The sequence below is a fragment of the Ictalurus punctatus genome, chromosome 3, assembly GCF_001660625.3.
Source record: "Ictalurus punctatus breed USDA103 chromosome 3, Coco_2.0, whole genome shotgun sequence".
Classification (NCBI taxonomy): Eukaryota; Metazoa; Chordata; class Actinopteri; order Siluriformes; family Ictaluridae; genus Ictalurus; species Ictalurus punctatus.
The window spans coordinates 28,211,834-28,233,577 of NC_030418.2; the positions used below are offsets into that span (position 1 = coordinate 28,211,834).

General features: G+C 36.2%; 2 protein-coding genes across 9 annotated transcripts; one reads left to right on the forward strand and one right to left on the reverse strand.

Moving 5' to 3' along the window:
* Positions 1-1,488: 1,488 nt before the first annotated feature.
* On the reverse strand, positions 1,489-8,755 carry tmem176 (transmembrane protein 176). Of its 8 annotated transcripts, XM_017463136.3 has the most exons (9): positions 8,611-8,715; positions 8,430-8,494; positions 6,847-6,922; positions 6,344-6,482; positions 5,997-6,107; positions 5,791-5,847; positions 4,006-4,152; positions 3,757-3,873; positions 2,209-2,894 (listed from the first exon to the last, which is right to left on the reverse strand). In XM_017463136.3, exons 3-9 carry the CDS (start codon positions 6,861-6,863, stop codon positions 2,883-2,885), a joined length of 600 nt encoding a protein of 199 aa, XP_017318625.1. In that variant the 5' UTR covers positions 6,864-6,922; positions 8,430-8,494; positions 8,611-8,715; the 3' UTR covers positions 2,209-2,882. The 8 variants fall into 8 exon arrangements, with proteins under 8 accessions (XP_017318626.2, XP_017318625.1, XP_047009977.1 ...); XM_017463137.3 differs by lacking the exon at positions 8,430-8,494 and having other exon boundaries at positions 1,489-2,894; positions 8,611-8,755; XM_047154021.2 differs by lacking the exon at positions 8,430-8,494 and having other exon boundaries at positions 6,847-6,944; positions 8,611-8,732.
* A 26-nt stretch (positions 8,756-8,781) lies between these two features.
* si:dkey-9i23.16 (uncharacterized protein LOC571915 homolog) lies at positions 8,782-21,201 on the forward strand. Its single transcript, XM_017463144.3, has 6 exons — positions 8,782-8,917; positions 14,433-14,507; positions 14,795-14,905; positions 15,129-15,185; positions 16,751-16,900; positions 17,034-21,201. Exons 1-6 carry the CDS (start codon positions 8,813-8,815, stop codon positions 17,139-17,141), a joined length of 606 nt encoding a protein of 201 aa, XP_017318633.1. The 5' UTR covers positions 8,782-8,812; the 3' UTR covers positions 17,142-21,201.
* The last annotated feature ends 543 nt before the right edge of the window (positions 21,202-21,744 follow it).

A 21,744-nucleotide genomic window follows, 5' to 3' on the forward strand; every position in this document is an offset into this window, starting at 1 on the left:
ATGAGTAGATAGGAATTGTATACTTTAATGAGAGTTAAGTGCAGAAACAGCAGCACATAATATTAATGTAGGAATGTTAGCTGTATAATTCTAATTCAAATGTGTTGTAGATAATACAGTTATTTAAATAGATTTTATAACAAACAGACATCATCATGTGGTGAACATTCTCAGTGATCCTCTTCACCCTTGCTATGAACATGCTGGTCACGGCAGCTGACAGTCACAACAACATCAGCCCTGGGCAGAGCAGGTATCCTCCAGGGCCTGGAGAGGCTCATCACCTGTGCAAGGATGAGTTTCAAGCCAGCTAAATCCAGGTCACTGGTGATGAAGAAGGGCAAAGTTCTGCTTTTCCTTGGGTGCACTGTGATGCCATGAATCACCCAATAAAGAGTCTGGGCAAGAGATGCAGCTACCATCCAGTCTACCATCAGGAATCTTGAGGCGTGGCTCACCAGTGTGGACAAGTCTAGTTTACCAAACAGGTTCAGGGCTTGGATTTACCAAAATGGGATCCTACTTTGAATTCTCTGGCCTCTGTTGGTGTACAAGGTACCTATGACAATAAAGCCTTGAAGCCATGGAGAGTCTGATCTCCAGCTATCTCAGCAGGTGGCTGGGTTTGCCGTGCAGCCTGAGCAGCACCACTCTATATTGGAGGAGCAACAAACTTCAGCTTCCCTTCTACAAAATCACCAGAGACACTAAAGTCACCATGGTGGGTATACAGGTTCATACAGACAGGAAGAGGAGGGCTCACAAGGAGTTGGAGTCAGCAGAACCACAGCTGAGACATAAGGTAATAGTGTGGATGGTGGCTAGTGGACGAGCAAGGCTAGGAAACCTCCCCACTCTTTGTTATGACAAAACTCAGGAAACATGTGGAGGGACAGTTCAGTTCATGGAGGAAGATCATGTAATCCATGTAAGACTGTAGGATTATGGCAGCCATCCCTGACTTCCCTTGTTTTAAAAGTGAATTATTGCAACATACAAAATTGAATAATAAATCTAAAGCCATTGCATGGGCACTCTAAACAAGTGAAGATACATTAACTTGAAACTAACCACAATCATAAAAAATTGTTTAGAATTTACATTTTTCAACTTATTTGGCCTTTGTGTGTAGAACGTTCAGGAGGCTCTAATGGCTTCAATTAATAAATTGAACATATTTCCACAATGTGCTAAATATCTAAATAGGGTTTAGATATTTAGCACAATGCAGCATAAAAATGGGTTTTGTTATAAAAATTTATCTGTGCTTTAATATTTAGCTAATATTAGTGACAATGTTATGGTTTTGATTGTGTGTAGCACAATGACAGTATTTAGGCTAATATATACATATTATATTTACATATATGTGTATATATACATATACGTATGTAGGTTCTAATACATGGGTAAAAGATTCATAGGATACAGCTGCTTTGCAGGGGGAGCATCACAATGGGGCATCAGTTAAAACACCTTAAAACCACATCCATTTGATAGTTTTATCTCACCAATGTCAGTACATAAATCAATCCATAGGTGCATCAGACTGGTTTCTAAAAAAAATACATAAGGAATATGGATAAACAAAGATAAATTAAATCAACAATAAATTGCATAAAAAATCATTTAAACCATATATCAAACAGTCCAAATTAAGATTACTTACATTTGTACACAGCCACAACACCATATGAAAATTCCTGAGCAGCAAAGCCAAGAACAGAGTAAACTGCTCTACTAACAAGTTACTAACTATATCTGGCATAGCAGAACCACTCGAACAGGAGAACCTTATGACCTGGTGAACTTCTTTATGGCTTCAAGAGGAAGCAGACTGTCAAGCAACTGCAGTACAAGTCAGTGCTGTTCGGAAGAGACTTAATGACCATTTGTAAAGGAGTGAATGAGGAGACCAACAAGGCAGTATGAACCAACTACAACTATTCTTTATGGAATGATTTATGTACTGGCATTGGTGAAATAACACTATAAAATGGATGTTGCCTAATTATATATATATATATAAGGACTGTCAATTGATTAAACATTTTAATCAAAATAATTACCTGATGTGCCAATTAATTACTTGATTTAATCAAATTAATCGAACCTGGTGAAATAAGACTTTCCTATTCTTGCAGATTTTGTGAGCGAACAGTCAAAAAAGGACAGACAGGATGAAAAGGAAAAAAAGAAAACAATTGCTTCAATTGTTATAGACTTTTTTTTAAATAAAAAGGCAACATATAGCATAATACATGCATTAAATGAACCTATTTGTATTGCAACATTCAGAAAATATAATATAAATTCAACACAAAACAAATGTGCTGTAGCTAACAACTGAACGTACACATTCATTTTTTGGCATCTCTAAATTTGGAGGATATAAGAATTTCTGGGCCAATGTAACTGTACAGACATTGCAGACTGTTTCCCGGTATAGACGAAGCAGAAGAGCTGAGTAATTCTGTTGTTATGAGAGAGAAATTCTGTAGGGGCTTGTGGAAGAATTTTGGAAGGTTAAAGGCCACCAGCTGCAAGATTGGGCACAACACAGCTTGTACTGTACATTCGCGGAAACTAGCAAAAGAGTAGGCGAGAACTCTGTATGCAGCTGAAATGTACTAAAACACTAAACCTTTGTTTTAGTGCAACTGTAATGCAATTTCAAATATTCATTGTATGTAGCCTACTTTATAAAATGTTAACAAACTTTCCAATACATCTCAATACATACTGTCCATTATATAATACAACATATCTAAGAATAAGTGAAGACATGTATGATAGAAATATGTAAAAAAAATGAAGATGTATGGAAACTGGTTGATTGAAGTCCAGAGTCGTCAATTTTTTTTTCCGTATGCAGGACATCCTTAATTCACAAGCTTGAAGAGAAAAAAAGAGACACAGATTTAGACATGGTATAGGACTGAATATTGTAGTTTGCACAGATCTGGTTTTATCTTGTCAAAACAGGGGCAGACAGACAGACAGACAGATAAATAGCTAGATAGATTCATTCATTGATTCATTTTAAGCTACACATGTTTAAAAGCAATTCTCTTAACAAGTTCATAAAACATTTTGGCAGATTGCCTGAAACCTGTAAACCTTGCACTGCCATTAAGCAGTGTTGTCCTCTTTGCAAAGCTGTCCATGTAGATTCCATAATATAAGACAGTGATATTGGTTTGTCTGTAATTATACCATAAACATATTTTACAATTTCACCATTTGAATAATTCATGAAATAATAAATTACTCTCTTTAAAATGCCTATTACACTTTACTATTGTTATGAATTACATATGCAGCTGTAATAAACTCTTGTGATTATAGTACTCTGCAGGGAACAGCTGGAAAACAACAAGGCAGCTACACAGTCAAAGAACAATGCAATCAAAGGAAACCGATCATGAAGAAATGCCTCATATTCAGACCACATTTGGTAGCATCTCTTTACTTTTTCCAGATGTTTGTTAAAGTTGGTCATACACTCTAAACTTGTACAAACACAATTCTGAAAAAGCTGGGACAGTAACTGAATATATTAGATGTTCTTGGAGGCAGAGAACTCATTCAGACGCTGGAACTTGCCCATCACTAGGTTATAGATTGACCAGTGCATAAACCTTTGAACAAGTTGCACCAGCTGTGCAGCAATACTGATTTAACCCTCTATGATGAGAATAGCAGAACTGAGCAGGGTCAGGAGTTAAGACAGTTGTTTTTATGTATTGCTCTTACCAGGTAGTTGTTATAATTTTGCCTTTCTTTGTACAGAATAAATGCGAAAGCAGAGGAGATAGCAGTCTGCACCATGCTGAGGGACATGAGAATTGACTTCACTTCTACACTGAGTCTCTAGAAAAAGAAGGGGGGGGGGTAAAATCAGTGATTTCTCAGTTAGACTGTAGCATGTGAAAGTGAATAATACATGTTCTCTAATTACAATATTAGAGAAGGTTCAGGATGGCACAGTAGTTTCTGCCATACCGTCACATAATACTCGTCATCACATGTATTTGCTGAGTTTCTATTGCAAAGAGACTGTGGGTTCCTCATAATGTCAATGATGTAGAAGATTACTGCAATGACTGAGATGACTGCAGCCAACACTGTGAACACCATGCATGTAAAGACCTGGAGATAGTAAACAAACAAATTCCGTGAGTGGAAATGATGAGATGGGGACAGGTTGAGCTTTTGTTGCATCATAACCACCATGACAAAATAACACTCGTCTGTCCTACTTTCACATCACTATTTACTTTCTCTCCTTTTAGCTTGTTGTTTCAGAGACTGCAAGCAGACTGGACCTGAAGGTGTATGGTGACTCCCATCACTGGAACTTGCACTTTTTTCTGGTCAGTTGCAGGAAAATTTACATTTAGCAGTCACTATACCTTTAACAGTACAGTGCCCTGATTGTGTTTTGCCTCATTTTAACACTACTTTGGATAAGTAAGGAATAAAACAAAGTTTTGGCATGTAGTTAGAGAAAGTAATCAACAAAGGGTTAGTGTGATACGGCCCAATGTGAAGCATGTGATGTATACCTCTTATACCATAATTAATCAATATATTATTATTTAAAGAACAATATGTCATACTTTTGATCATTTTATATACATTTATTTACATTTAATATTCTGGAACGTCTGTGAAACAAGTTAATTCATATTATCATGTATGTTATAGCAGCTAGAAATAGTATTTCCCTAAATAGTCTCTTTTTTGTCTTTCAAGAAGATAATAAGTTGCCTTATTTTGCGCTTCATAATGTGCCGCACATTCTCAATCAGAGACAGGTCAGGACTGAAGGCAGGTCATGCTCGCACCTGCACTCCCTGCTTATGCAACCACGCGCTTGTAATCACGGCAGAATGTGGTTTGGCGTTGTCCTTCTTTGAATGGCAGCATATGTTGCTCCAAAACATGTATATATTACCCCCATACCATGACAGATGCTGGCTTTTGGACCTGAAGCTGATAACAGCTTGGATGGTCCTTTTCCTCTTTGGCCCGGAGAACACAACGGCTGTTTTGTCCAAAAATTTGAAATGTTGACTTGTCGTACCACAAAACACAATTCCACTGTGCTACTGTCCATCTCAGATCGGAGATAACGTGCATTCAGAAGTGTTTTTCGGCCTTGAGCTTTATGTGCCAAGATTTGACCAGACTGCTTGAATCTTCTAATTATATTGTGCACGGTAGAAGGTGAAATGCCCAAACTCCTATCGATTTGTCTTTAGGGAATGTTGTTCTTAAAGTGTTTAATTATTTGCTGATGCATCTATTGGAAGTTTGGCAAGCCTTGACCCATCCTTGCTCTTGAAGGACTAGGCCTTTTATGGAGGCTCCTTATATACTATGATTAGACGATTACCTCATCTGTTTCACATCAACTTCTTATTTCAACTTGTCACATTGCTATTAGTCCTAAATTGCCCCTGTCCCAACTTTTTTGGAACATGTTGCGTGCATCAATTTTAAAATAAATGTTTATCTTCAAAAACTATGCAGTTAATTAGATAAAACATCAAATACCTTGTCTTTATACATTCTTGTATAAATACAAGTCAAAGTACATTTACAAAAATCACGCCTCTGTTTTTATTAGCATTTTCCATTCTGTCCCAACTTTTTTGGAATTGGGGTTGTAGAACGTCAAGCCTTTATATAGTGATGTTTTATGATATTATATTTGTACTTATACAATTTACAATTTTGAATAGCAGAGCATCTTGGGTACATCTTCCACCAACTGTAACTCACCAAAGAAATGTTGTTATGTTTTTCCATTACAAGAGCAACAGCACCTGCAATGACAAACTGAAAAGAAAAAAACACATGGAGAGGTGACAGTGGTTTTAATGTACATCAAGTTTTATTGACTGGTAACAAGACTTCTCTGATGTAGGCCTGTTGTCAATTTAACAGCGTGTGGTAATGTTGATAGTAGTGAAAGAAAGATATCTTACAGATATGCCGCTCCACCATGGCACGCCAAAAATTACAACCTCTGTGAGTTTAGCAGAGAGCAGTGGCACAGAGTAAGAGATGATCAGAAATCCAAGCATGACCTGGGAAATCTAGAAAGAAACTGTTTCTTTTAAGTAAGATGGGACTCATCTCGGGTTATATACGGTATAGGTTATACAAGGTTTATATTAGATGTTAGGCTTATAATGGGATCACTTTTGCATCAGAGAGATCCTGAAACATTCATATGCCTTTTCCTGGCCTGTATTACACACTTTAAACTTTATATTATATATTTGAACAGTGAATTCTGAACATCTGGGCTCCATTTGACACAGTGACTTACCCCTATTGATTTTGGTTCTCCTTTCTGTATGCTTTTTTTCAGTACTTCCTGTTTGTCTGTTAATTTGATAACATTCTGGTCTGTAGTTACATTGACAGACAAGTCACTTGACACAGTCAATGCCATTCTTGTTTGGTGCCTAGACATTCAAGAAAAAGAGAAGCATTTAACAGTGTCTTTTTAAATAAAAGAGTAGGTTTCTATTTAAGCACAGCTTATTTAGTGATCTAAGTAGTTTTTTTTATTACATAAATAAGACACTACTGAGGAAAAAGGGAATATTTTTCTGAGAACTTTACTCATACAAATTAAAGATGCCTATATTGAAAGCTTGTAGAGGATAGTGTTGCTGGCTGTGTTCTCCCTGGGTCTGCATGGGTTTCCACCAAGTACTCTGGTTTTCACTCACCTTAAAAAAAAAAAAAAATGCCGGTAGGTGAATTGGCTACTCTAAATGACTCCTAGGTATGAACGAGTGTATGAATGTGTGCACGCATGGTGACCTGTGATGGACTGGCATCCTATCCAAAGTGCATTCCCATCTCTCATCCAGTATTCCCAGGTTAGGATCTGGAGCCACTGACCAAGATAAAGCACACTACTGAAGATGAATGAATAAATGGAGGAATTAATCAAAATTTACATACACACATCACAACTGGGTACTGTTATTTCCAATCTCAGGAAAAAATCTGAAACTATTTTACAGATTTATAATCAATACAGTTTTATAGCTAAGAATATAAAAGTAACATGGGTGGTGGTGGTGGTGGGGTGGGGTGGGTGAATGGGGCTGGTTGTCACAGCAGTTATATCTGGTTCACCAAGGGGTGCTGTTAAAAACAGTGATAATAATATGTTAAGCTATCTCAGGGCATCTTCCTTGAAAACTTACCTGAGGTAAGTTTTTCTATTTTTCATATCTCAATGTAAAATACTGGGGCCTGAGTGTAAATGTTTTTTTGATTCTTTCTTCAAGAGTGGAGTTCATTAGCATGCTCTTTAACTTTCCTTGTAAGGATGAATAACAAATTCATGATGGAGACAGACGTCACATTTATCAACCAACTCTGAAAGATATATGTTCATGTTAGCATCTATGTATTTAAGGCATATTTGTGCTATTGTTCTTGTATTTGCATATCCGTGTGTGTGTATATATATCTTTGCTTAAATTTGTGTGCACACATGTATGTATTTCTGGCCTTGTATATGATAGAGTTGTATGGTACAGGATATGAGTGCGAAGGATGGATATGCCTTTTTACATTGTTACATTATGCTTTTCAAGTTTGGTGTAAAGTATAAAGATATTAGTAAGTTGTATCAACAGAGCAGGACATATTGAGTGGCTTCTCACCCAGTTGACAGTTAGTACCATGCATTTTTATAATGTTGGGGCGGGACTTAGAGAGCTCTTTAGAGAGCATTTGATTTGACAGAAAAGCTGTAAATTCTGAATGCATATAACTTCTAAATGCAAATTTCGTCATTGTTTTGGAGCACACCAGCTTATAGATAACCTTAAGACCAACACATTCATACTAAAAAGCCACACAACTTCAATTTTGATTTCATGGGGACTTTAAAACTCAGATTAAAAGTTCTATAAACTTTCTATGGTAGAAATCCCTGCTGAAAAACAAAACAAAACAATAGAAACCATCACAGACATTCTAAAGGTTTCCACTACAAATATCATTACAAACCATCAAAACCATTACCATTAACTTTATTGGTCCTTAATGGTATCCATTAGACATAAAATGCAACCAATAGAAGGCAGAAATTACGAGTAGAGACCACATGTATTGGTTTTAGTTTCCATTTAAACCAATACAATTCCCACTATAACCATTAAAACCATTACAAATTCTATGAGGGTTTCTATTGTAGTTTTTTTCAGCAGGGGTGTCTCGTTTTCGTCATTCTTATCAGTATTTATCATAATAATATAATAATGAAATAATAAAAAAAATTAACTAGTAATTTGGGGCGTATTAGAGCATAATTAGCTCACTCAAACTTACTCAGCCAACTTTACACGAAGACCATGTCCAAAACCTTGGTGGTGCACTACACTTACCTACTATGTAGTGCGTTAGTATGCAGTTTGGGACTCAGCCGATGGACTCCAGCATCGCTCGGACACTAATTATCACGACGACACACACTTATACACAATAACTGTCGCTAGCAAAGTGCGATATGTGGCATTTTTAAAAATACATTCTCTTATTATTATCAGTGCTACCCGATTAACTTACCAAACGTGGTGAAATCTTCAGACCGCTCCAAAATTTCCACTATGTCGAGAGAACAAAACGAACCCGAGAGAGACTTGATGAAGCACACACACACACACACACACCCACACACACACAACGTCCCGCCCATTTCTCCCCGTTTTTCACAAAAAAATGTGGTCCCTCCAGCCCCCCCCCCCCCCCCCCCCAAGTGCACTAATGCATGCGCACTTTATTTTCTGTGCTCCTCGATATCACCACTTTGCCAGCACTCACTTTTCTCCTGCTGAATAAACTGATTCCTGAGTCAAGAACTCCTGCTGTCAAAGTAAGTCCATGTTTCTGATTAGACCTGATTAGACCTTATTAGACCAATCACATCAGACCGTTATTTTCCTTTCAAGTCAAATGTTACAAGTGCGTACTGTGTGGCAGAGCTCTTTGTAATGTTACAGTTTGTGCAGTGGTTTCAGTTATTTCCAGTAAACTATTAATGTAATATTTTTTTCATCATTTGTTACGGACTCATCATGTTGTTTAGCAATGAAGAATGTTTGTGTGTGAGTGGGTGGGTGGGTGGGTGAAGGGGGGTCTTACTGGCCATAGGACAACTGGGGACAGTATTGCCAGATTGTTAAAAATCGCACCTAATTCATGGGGTGCATTAATGCAGTGTTGTAGGGAGTAAAGTTTTGCAATCTACATCATTTAATACAACGATCCATAAATTACTTTGCTATGCTCGGTTTGGTATTTGAGGGAAACACAAATCCATGTTAGAGTGCTAAGCTGTCAAGAGTTTGGACCTAAAGCCAAAAATGTACCCTTAACATATTGACCCTTTCATTTATATGGTTTGGTGTTTTTTTTGGTGTTCGGTGGCTTAGTGGTTAGCACGTTTGTTTCACACCTCCAAGGTTGGGGGTTTTATTCCCGCCTCAAAGCTTGCATGCTCTCCCCATGTTTCAGAGGTTACCGCTCCAATCCAAAAACATGCATTGTAGGCTGATTGGTATTTCCAAATTGTATGTGGAGTGTGATTGTGCTCTGAGATGGGTTTGCACCCCCAAACCTCCACCCCCAACCCCTGTGAGCTCTTTGGTATAATAGTGAATAGTGCACATAATAATACACTTTATCTGTTTGGGATAACATGGGCCTTGACAGTTGGCTTGTAGACATGTACCACTGTATACTTCTACTCCAAGTGTCACATACACTAACATAAACAGGTGTGAGAAATGAAGTGCTTCTTATGACTCTAAATGCAAATTAAATCATTCATCACCTTATTATTCAGCCGTACTCTACATTACAGGGTGTTCCAAAAGTCTCCGTACATAGGGGACTATGTTTGCCAGCACCACGTCAGCTGTGTCTTTGTCAGTGCATGTCCACTTTTCGGTCTGCTACGCTTCCAGTCTTTTTGAATTTAGTAATAAGTTTGGCAACAGTGTCGTGTGTGATGTGCTTGCCATGTTTCCTGTTAAAGTCCATCACAACAATACGACAGCTTCCTGATCCTGCCATGAGAATGATTTCAATATTTTCTTCTTTTGTCCAAGGCATTATTAAAGTCTAACTTAAAAAAAAAAAAACTAATATAAACTAAGTATGAAAATTTTTGGAAGACGTTTTGCTAAAAAGTGTTTGTTTCCCCTATGCATGGAGACTTTTGGGACACAAAGCATTTTTAAAACTTTTGGAGAAATAATCTTATTAAATTAAAATTTATTTTGATATTCTTTTTGCAGTATTGCAGTATACATTCTTTCAACTTGTTGTAACACCATACATGGCAAAAGAGGTACACTCCTAACATAAAGTGGTCATTTTTGTTCTTCTTTCATGACCAACTCTTAATATTAGCTCAGTTAGTACAGCCATGTATGTGTTATGTATTGTCCTTCCTGCTGCTTTGACTAAGAACAAATAATTTTACTTACATTCATGGTGTAATTTAGTTTGCTCTAAATAATGCTAGAATGAATCCTGACTACTGTATTTCAAGAAGATGTGTTGTTTTGTGTGTAAATTGAAAGAGTCAAACTTGAAGACAATTTGGCAGCAAATGAGTATTAAGACATATAAATTAAGAACAAACTGAAGATGGTTCACAGTAGTCATAATAAAGCCTGCCTTACTGCACAGCTTAGTGTATCTGGCTGCTTTTAATCTGTATTTGATTAGGTATGTACATGGCCTTTTGTCTGTATTTAAGCAAACTTAAAATAGTATACATCACTTCCCCATTGCATTGTTTGTATCTTTACTCTTTTAATTTTTTTTCATCCCATGTATTCATTCTTGTTCTTATGTTTTGTTTTTGGTTGGATTTTTTTTTCTCTTTAAAAAGGTTTTAATAAAAATAAAAAAAAATCCTTCTCTTATGTGTGGCTTTAAAAGTCCATAGAAATTATATATTGCTAACAAATTTCTTATTGTCCCCTGAAGAGGGGTGGTGGTTAAAAGTAATTTAAAAAATAATAAAATATATAATTTACATCACCATTCTACATAGTTATGTGTATATAATTAAAATGTTTACTTGTTGTCTTTCTGTACTTATGAACACATTTATACGCACTCACTGAGAAAGTAACTCACCTCTCATGCTGTCAAGATAGACATGTAAATAGCAGTAATTAATTTATGGATGTTAAATTTTTTATTATTATGCATTTATGTTATAAGGCACCATGAAGGAAGCACTACGTACTTAACTACTGGAGGTGCTAGAGAAAAATGTTCATAATTTTCTGAGTGCTGGGCAATCTGGCAACACTAACTCGGGTGTCCAACACTTCCTTCTGTGTTGATGTACTGGAGTCATTGTACACCATTTTAAATGTCTATTTGTCAGTTCTTTTGTCATCCATGAGCCAGAAACCCACAACACGTGAGGGCATGGATATGCATTTTTTTCTTCTCTAATAATATGAAGCTATGTTTTGAATAGTGTAGAGCCTGCGTCTCTTTCCAAACACACATTCCACAATGTTGAAACCAGAACATATGGTTTTCATCAGAGCTCCATGTCTTTCTCGCACTCAGTGTATCTTTTTCTCTTTGGATTGGTTCCAATATCCACTCACTTCCTGTGTAGAAATCTCCAGTGAAAGAATAAATACACTTCAGTTGCTTCATAAAAAAGTAGTTAATATTCTTGCCAGTCTTCCTGAAGTTCACTACACAATAGTACTGGTACAGTGAAAGGCTTACGTTGGAGAATTTTTAAGAAGCTACATCATTATATCAGTGGTGGACCCTACAATATCTAGTCACCATTAAAAAGAATTTGTTCCACTATTCCCTCCATTCACAAAGCATTCATGCCCAAACCCAATTCAATACATTCATTTGGCTCAACAAAGAATCCACTGTAGTATGTAAGGAATAACACACGACAGACTGTGTGGTTACAGTGGTGGTTGAAAGTTTGTGAACCATTTAAAATGTTCTATCTATCTATCTATCTATCTATCTATCTATCCATCTATATATATATATATATATATATATATATATATATATATATATATATATATATATATATATATATATATAAAACCAAGCAAACTCTTATTCAGAGGAGCTTGAACTTTTTCAAAATTACTGCAGATTTTCTGCAGATTTGGGCCATCATGTAATGTCATCACAACGCACATTCAGTCAAAGCCCTTTTCGATTCACGTGCGTCGAACAGCTAAAAGGTCATATTTACCAACAAACATCACTGTGAAAGAAAGTGGAATCAGGCAATTGCAATATTGCCAATTCAAGTAGTTTTCCACAAAAAAGCACAAAAAAGTTTTTAAAAAAAAGCATTTTTGGCTGCAACAATAACAAAAAAACTCAGCGAAATCCTGTCCTGACTGACTATAGAAAGTATAACATATTAGAATGAGTGCATTAATATAAATGTTCCAGCCAGAACTACCATATGCTGTTATACAAAGATAATGCACACCTTCTGTCAGTCAGATTCGAGAATTCAAACATGCTGTGGTATAAGTCCCAAATATCAGGAGATTAGTCCATTATTCCAGATTAGTCCATTATTCCATTTTTTTCCCATGTACCACTACCACCTTGCTCACAGTCAATATGCAATTGTGTACAGTTCTTATACAGAAATTTACCGTATATAAATCAAAAATATTTTACTAAAATTTAAAGGTAAAAAATATTGTTTTCCAGAAAGCAAGGCTGTTTATAAAAGTGTGAGGTGAATGTGCTAACCAGTAAGCCACCGTGCGCCTAATACTTAATACGCCATTCCCTTACCTTGCCACTGATTTATACCAGCCTACCACACATCAGTACCTCTAATCTATATCCATATCCTCAGAGCTATAAAGCAAGACATCTACTTAGTCCTAATAAACACACTTCTTTTCTATTTCTGTTGTATTTTTATAAACATACTACACGACATAGTACATCTCTAAATATTAATCTTTTGTTCTTTTCTTTTTTTTTTTTTTTTTTTTTAAATTTAGGCCAACCTTGCATTCTTGTACTTCAGGCATTTGTTTAATTTCATTTTCATTATATCAAGAAGTCACTTTTTTCATAAAAAGTCCTTTATGAAAACAGCAGTCACTGTCCTTGTTCTTTATTCTGAAGTTTCATGTGAACATTTACTGAAACTCTTCACCTGTATCTGCATGATGTTATGCATTGTGCTGTTAATTGTGTAGTTGTACACCTGCATGAATTAGAACATGTACAGGTGTTCCTAATAAACTGGCTGATGAGTGTATACTCATTTACTATATGAACAATTGATTCTTTTCTTGTCAAACAAAATGATTTATGGCAAAATGCAAGATTATATAAAAATTCAGAAGAACCTGAAGTTGATCACTATTGGCACAGATTTAAATAAACTCAGAAAACACACACACACACACACACACACACACACACACACACACACACACACACACACACACACACAGCTAAGATGATGCTGCTGTTTTATTTCAAAATATTTTTCTTGCCCTTCTATTTTTAATTCCCTAAGATAAATACAGTCCAGCAGTTGGTGCTAGTGAACATGTATATATTCCAGCCATGTAACTCTGTGTGTAAAACAGACTAACTAACCAGCTAACTAATTAACTAACTGACTAATTTAAAAAGCTAAATAAATTCAGTGCATATTTTCTTCTTCTTTTTTTTTATTTTTTAAAAATATATCATTTGCTGTTATGTATACAGTGTTCTTTCCCATTAAATTGTATATTTATGTGCTGTTTCACAAACCTATTAAATGAATCATGAATACAATATGAAATAGAAAAACAAGCTAACAACTTTGATTTAATACTTTACATATATTTCATAGGCCTATTTAGGGCTGTATTTTTAAGTGTGGAATTTATATTGAGATCCCCACTTACAAAACCTCATGAACACCATAAATGATTATTGGGAATATTATTGAATAAATCATTGTAGAGGCACACTCAGTGTCACACTACCTACTGACTGTTATTGAGGTCAATTTCACCAAACTCCATCAGATTGCCTACTTTCAAACATTTTGCCCTATTTACAGCTCTGTGAATAAACATTTGAGCAGACCTTTGCCCCATTGCTATTTAGCAGCAAGAAGGGAACCAAGGTCTCTGTGTTTTTGCCTACAGAACTGTTCAAATATTTTGTACAAGCATATAAAGATAAAGCATTGGATTGAATTTTGCATTATTTCGATGTTTCTTTAGATAAGATGATCTCCCAAATTTTAAATCAATTTGTATGAAAAAGTAAACAATTTGTAAAAGGTATTTCTATTCCAATATACATACTGATGTTCAAATTCATTTTCTTTTAAGATGGCAGAGTCACAGATTGAACCCCCATGCAAACTGCATCGTCTGTTCAGAGTTTACGATCCTGAGGTTGTAGCGGTGAGTGAACCATGATGATGAGATGTGGATCTGCTGGCAAAGCTAATGATAATTATTATGTTCCACAAAAGAGCAGACACCCCATAAAATCTATTGCAAGTTTTTTGCTTATTGCTTTTTGTACCAGTTAAGTTACACTGACCGCAAGGCCCCAATGATGTTGCTGTTACTTTCCTGCACTTATGAATGTAAAGTTTTTGTTACTCCTGATTATTATTTTATTAGTATTTAGCTAATAAATGTGTTCAGTGTCAAATTAGTCTATTGAAATACTTTGTCTCTTATAGGTTATGACAATATTACTTGGACTGTTCCAAGTGCTTCTGGGATTTCCGGCTTACTACATGAGCATCAACATAAAACTACTACATGTGTGCCCAGTTTTCGTTGGAGCAGTAGTAGGTTTTTTTTAGAGTCTGGTCTTTTTCATTATTTGTAAAATAGTCACATATTTGATGCCTGCAAATTAATCACTCAAAGTAATTCATGTCTTTTTTTGCTTACCGTACAGTTTATTTTAAAACTGTCAGTCTACTTTAAACATTAAACAAACATAACAGAGCACAAGTCAATTAAATCTATAAACTTTTATAATGATTCTGTAATGTCATTTCTGTGCAGTACGTGGCTGGAGGATCATTTGCAATGGCATGCATAAGAATTCCTAGCAGGAAGCTGGCAAGTTTTTTTTTTTTTTTTTTGTCTAAAGTGATATGTTTAAAATCAAAATCAGGTGTTTGTGAAATAGCCATAACATTAAAACCATCTGACTAATATTGTGCACGTCCCCCTGCGCCAACTACACAGCTCTGACCTGTCGAGGCATGGACTCCATAGGACCTTTGAAGGTGTGCTGTGGTATCTAGCACCAAGACTTTAGTAGCAGATCCTTTAAGTCCTGTAAGTTGCAAGGTGGGGCCTCCACGGATCAGACTTGTTTGTCTAGCGCATCCCTGATTGTAATGATCTCTATGGAATTTGGAGGCCAAGTCAACATTTTGAACTCTTTGCCATATTCCTCACACCATTCCTAAATAATTTTTGCAGTGTGGCAGGGTGAAAGAAGCCACTGTGAAAGAAGCCACTGCCATTAGGGAATAATGCCTTCTTCCCATAGTGCATACTTCCCCAGGTATGTCCTGTACAAAAAAGGCCAAAGTTGTCTCCACCTGCTGAGGAGACTGAGACTGAGGTCTTTTTTGTACAGGACATACCTGGGGAAGATATCACACCAGTATGCACTATGGGAAGAAGGCAAGCTGGCAGAGGCAGTATGATGTTCTGGTCAATGCCCATTGTAGGCGCTTTCAGTGGTGGACAAGGAGCAGCATGGGCACTCTATGCTCTGTGGCTGCACAGCCCCATATGCAGCAAGCTGCAATGCACTCTGTGTTCTATCACAGTCAGCATGAACTTTTTCAGCAATTTGTGCTACAATAGTGCTTCAATGGGACCAGAAGGGCTAGCCTTTGCTCCTCACATGCATCAGTGAGCCTTGGGCACCCATGACTCTGTGGCTGCTTCACTGGTTGTCCTATTTTGGACCACTTTTGGTAGGTACTAAACACTGCATACTGGGACCAGCCAACAAGACCTGCTGTTTTGGAGGTTCTCTGACCCAGTCGTCTAGCCATTGGCCCTTGGCAAAGTCGCTCAGATCGTTATGTGTCCGTTTTTCCTTCTTCAAACACATCAACTTCCAGAACTGCCTGTTCATGAGCAGGGGTGTCTCAATTTTAAGGCTCTGGGTTACTGAGCAGAAGGTTGGGAGTTCTAGCCCCAGCAATGCCAAGCTGCCACTGTTGGGCCCTTGAGCAAAGCCCTTAACCATATCTGCTCCAGGTTATCTCAATTTATTCCTAACAAGCTGAGATATGCGGAAAAAGAATCTCATTGTGCTGTAATGTATATGTGACAAATAAATGCTTCGTTTTCTTCCTTATATATCTGACCCCTTGACAGATGTAATGAGATAATCATTGTTATTCACTTCACGTGTCAGTGGTTTTAATGTTATGGCTGATCGGTATAATAGCTAGAGTATATACAGAATGCAGCTAAAGCAGCTAGCTTGAGGTAACTTCTGCCAAAATTCCTGACATTAACTCTAGGTGTAGCTCAGTGCCGATTAGAAGAAGAAAACTAACAATATTATAGAGTACAAATGGCAAAGAACTAATTTTTTTGATGCTACAGTAATTGTTTACCCCCCCCCCCCCCCCCCCCCCCCTCCAATTTTCTAGGTGAAAAGCTGCCTGTATGCCAGTGTCTTTGGGCTGTTGGTGGGATTGAGTGCCATTTTTGTTTATGCCTACGCAATTTATGACATGAAGTCTGTTATATTCTGCGAACCAGAAGAGTTTTCACATGATTGTACACCATATGGAGTATTTGTGAGTTTCCAAGGGCATAATCCTCCAATGACTGTTCCTATTTGAATTTGCCCTTAATTTACTACATTAAGCATATAATCTTGGAATGTTTCTAAAATCTGCAAAAGCTTTGACCTTTTCTGTTTCCTTACAGGAATATTTCAACGCATTCTCAGCACTGCTTTTGATTTATGACATGGGAGCGCTCATTCTTCAAGGCCTCCTTTTATTTTCAGCTAGGAAAGGTTTGAAAACAAACTGAAAAACAAACAAAAAAACACCCCACAAGTCTATAATAAACCAATATAACAACATTGTGTGAGTGTATAATATATATATATATATATATATATATATATATATATATATATATATATATATATATATATATATACACACACACACACACATATATATATATATATACACATACACTCATATACTCATATATACACATACTAACTGAGAAACTGTAAAATGTGATGTATTACAATTTCTGTAGCTCAGAAATTGTACTTTTTTATATACTTTTTAATTTCATCCTTTTTTTAAATAAAAATAAAGTTTTGAAAAGTAAGCATGCATGTGTGCATGCAAAAAAGCATTTTGTGTTAACCCTTTCACACAGTACACTGGTGCTTATTTCCACCGCTGTATTGGAAATGAACTTTTGTCATTTTCAATTAGTTTTTATTCAAGTGACAATTATTTTATCGCAACAACTCTGTTATGAGATTGTTCAGGACCCTGTTGGGTTTCTGTATGTAAAGTACAACCAATAGCATTGGTATACAAGGACACAACAACTAAATCCTTTTTGATAGTAAAACACTGTATACCACTGCCACAATAAAAATATAATAATAAAACGTCTAGGCAATGTCTAAAAGAAACACAGAAACTGCAAATTCTTAAAGCCCTGAGTGTCTACTTTCATACATGCCATTAACCACTACTGTGTAGTGTGACAGCACAAACAAATTCAGTGCTGAACATGCATGGGCACCTCCAAAACGCACAGAAATTCTATTTTCTGTCCTCTGGTACATATGAAAGTGTTAGCTGCCACTTTGTAGACATACTTTACACAAAGACTTCATTGGGATTATATTACAACCCCAATTCCAAAAAAGTTGGGACAGTATGGAAAATGCAAAAAAAAGAAACCCAATAGAGTTTTTTGAAAATTCACTGCACCCGATACTGTATTGAAGACACATTATTTGATATTTTATTTTGTGAATTTAATTTATATTTGAAAATATACACTCATTTCAAATTTGCTGACTGCAACACACCAAAGAAGTTGGGACAGTTGACTGTTTAACACTGTAACATCACCTTGTCTTTTAACACTTATTGATCTTTTAGGCACTGAAGACACCAGTTGGTTAAGTTTAGCAAATGGAATTTCCCCCATTCATCCATTATGCATTTCTTCAGCTGTGCAACTGTACAGGGCCTACATTGCCTTATTTTGTGCTTCATAATGCACCCCACATTCTCAATCGGAGACAGGTCAGGACTCTAGGCAGGCCATGCTAGCACCCGCACTCTCTGCTTACACAACCATGTGCTTGTAATCCGGGCAGAATGTGGTTTGCCGTTGTCCTTCTCTGAATGGCAGCATATGTTGCTCAAAAATGTGTACATATGTAACGGGTATGGAAAACATTCCAGAAATTTAACGTGTAGAATTACACAAAAAGGAGATGTGTACCTGGTGTGACTGTTTGTGTGAGTGCTTTCCCTTTTGGTTGTCTTGAGGTCATTGGTTTGTGTAATTTCCTGTTTTGGCTCCCCCTCTTCCCTTTCTGCGTCACGGCACCAAGTGTAACTGGTTGTAGTCTGCGTTGTGTGTTTTATTTAATCCAGGAAAAAATGTAGTCGGACAGCAACTGGGTCGACTCTTTGTTTATTCTCTCCCATTCAACCATCATGCGAAAGGGCACATGTTGAAACAAACAAAAAAAACTCAAAAGAAGGGTAAAACAACAAAAATAATCACACAGAAATAAAATAACACTATACACACAAACTAAAATGGGTATACAATTGTACAAAATTATGATTTAAATAAAGATTAAACAAAATTACCACGAACTGAAAACCAAACCTACCTCTCCCATTCAACCATAACGCAAAAGGGAAGTGGAGGAGCCAAAACAGGAAATTACACAAACCAATGACATCATGGCAGTTAAAAGGAAAAATACTCAAACAGCCAATTCAGGTACACATGCTTTTTGTGTAATTCTACACATTAAATTTATGGAATGTTTTCCATACCCGTTACACATATCTTTCTGCATTAATGGTGCCCTTACAGATACAAGTTACTCATGCCATGGGCACTGACAGACCTCCATACCATGACAGACACTGGATTTTGGACTTGACACTGATAACAGCTTGAATGGTCCTTTTCCTCCTTGGCCTGGAGAACAGCCATCGGCTGTTTTGTCCAAAAACTATGAAATGTTGACTCGTCGGACCAAAAAACACGATTCCACTGTGCTACTGTCCATCTCAGATGAGACCGAGCCCAGAAAAGTCAGCAGCGCTTCTGGACAGTGTTGATAGTGACTGGCAGGGCTTTGCATAGTAAAGCACTAACTTGCATCTGTGGATGCAGTGGCGAACGGTGTTGTCTGACAAAGGTTTACCAAAGTATTCCCGAGCCCATGTCAGGAAATCCATTACAGACTCATGACGGTTTTTAAGACGATGTCTGAGGGACTGGAGATCACACACATTCAGAAGTGGTTTTCCACCTTGGCCTTACGCACCGAGATTTGATTGAATTCCTTGAATCTTTTAATTATATTGTGCAATGTAGAAGGTGAAATGCCCAAAATCCTATCGATTTGTCTTTGGGGAATGTTGTTCTTAAAGTGTTGGATTATTTGCTGCTACACCTATTAGCAAATTGGTGAGCCTCAACCCATCCTTACTCTTGAAGGACTAGGCCCTTTTTGGCGGCTGCTTATATACTATGATTAAACGATTGCCTCACCTGTTTCATATCACGTTATTTCAACTTGTCACATCCAAATTAGTCTTAAATTGCACCTATTCCAACTTTTTGGGAATGTGTTGCACGCATCAATTTCAAAACAAACGCTTATCTTCAAAGAAAAAAACAACAACTATGCAGTTGATTAGTTAAAACATGAAATACCTTGTCTTTATATATATATGTTTTTGTTTAAATACAAGTCAAAGTACATTTGCAAATCACTCCTCTTCATTTTTTATCAGCATTTTACATACTGTCCCAACTTTTTCGGAATTGGGGTTGTACTTTCACACTTGATTTATTTTAAAAAGAGTTATAGGGATATTTATTTTAATATTTATATAAATACATACCACTAGATATATGTATAATGTATTTTAAGCAAGGTGGTTGACATTTTGTATCGGTACTGTAAATATTCACAATATTATACATTGTATTCAGGTTTTATGAGTGCTAAAAAAAGAAATCGTCAAATATATATATTTTTTACTGTCATGTAATATCATATCATATCATATCATATAATAACTGAGACAATACAGAAGCTCTGCACAGTGCCTACATAAAGTGCAAGATAAGAGGCAGTACAGGCAGAACATCAGAAGAAGAATAAAGATAGATACTAGAGGCACATTGTAAAATGGTAAATTATAAATTGAATTGATAGCATGTCTCCTCTTAGTCTGTAGTAGTAAAATGCCAAAACCCAATAGAAAGATTATTTAACAGTTTTGTCCAATCACAATCGCTGCATTATCTGATCTATACAGGTGTATCTAAAAAAAATTAGAATATCAAGGTAAAGTAATTTTTTCCCCGTAATTTAATTCAAAAAGTGAAACTTTCATATATTTTACATTCATTCATTCAATCCACATAGACTGAAATATTTCAAGCCTTTTTTTGTTTTAATTTTGATGATTATGGCTTACAGCTCATGGAAATCAAAAATCCAGTATCTCAAATTATTACAATAATATATATATATACCCCTGCACATTCGTGCAATTATCCAATCAGACAATCAAACGGCAGCAACACAGTGTAACAGTTAATGTTCACATCAAACAGCAGAATGGGGAAATATGATCTTAATGACTTTGACCTTGAGAACAGTCTCTAGAATTTACACAGAATGGTGCAAAAAACAACAAAATTTCCATTGAGTGGCAGTTCAGCAGGTGGAAACGCCTTGTTAATGAGTGAGGTCAGAGGAAAATGAACAGAATTAATGCATGTTATTCAGCAACTAAAGGTTCGGCATGTTGTTGTTTTTTGTTTTTGCACCATTCTGTGTAAACTCTAGAAACGGTGTGTGACAATCCCAGGAAGTCAGCAGCATCTGAAATACCATCCATCTGGCACCAACAGCCATGCCACTGTCAAAGTCACAGAGACGACATTTTTCTCCATTCTGATTTTTTTCGACGTGAACATTAACTGAAGCTCTTGCGGCAGATGATTAGCCGATGGGATAATTGCATACAGGTGTTCCTGTTAAAATGGCCAGTTAGTGTACACTAATTTATAGGGCAATACATGTCAGTTTTTTTTATGAACTTTTTAAACCACACTTACTAGTGTGGAAACATGAAATCGCACTGTTTTTAGAATTTTCCTCATAATAATAATAATAATAATAATAATAATAATTATTATTATTATTATTATTATTATTATTATTATTATTATTATTTTACTATATTCAGAACCAAAAATATCAGTGGCTAATTAACCTGCATTCGTAAAAATTTACATGTGCATTCCTATACAAAGATGTTATTGATTAGAATTTATTAGTGATCATTTTTGGATTTATGTAAAATTTTATACTGAAATTAAT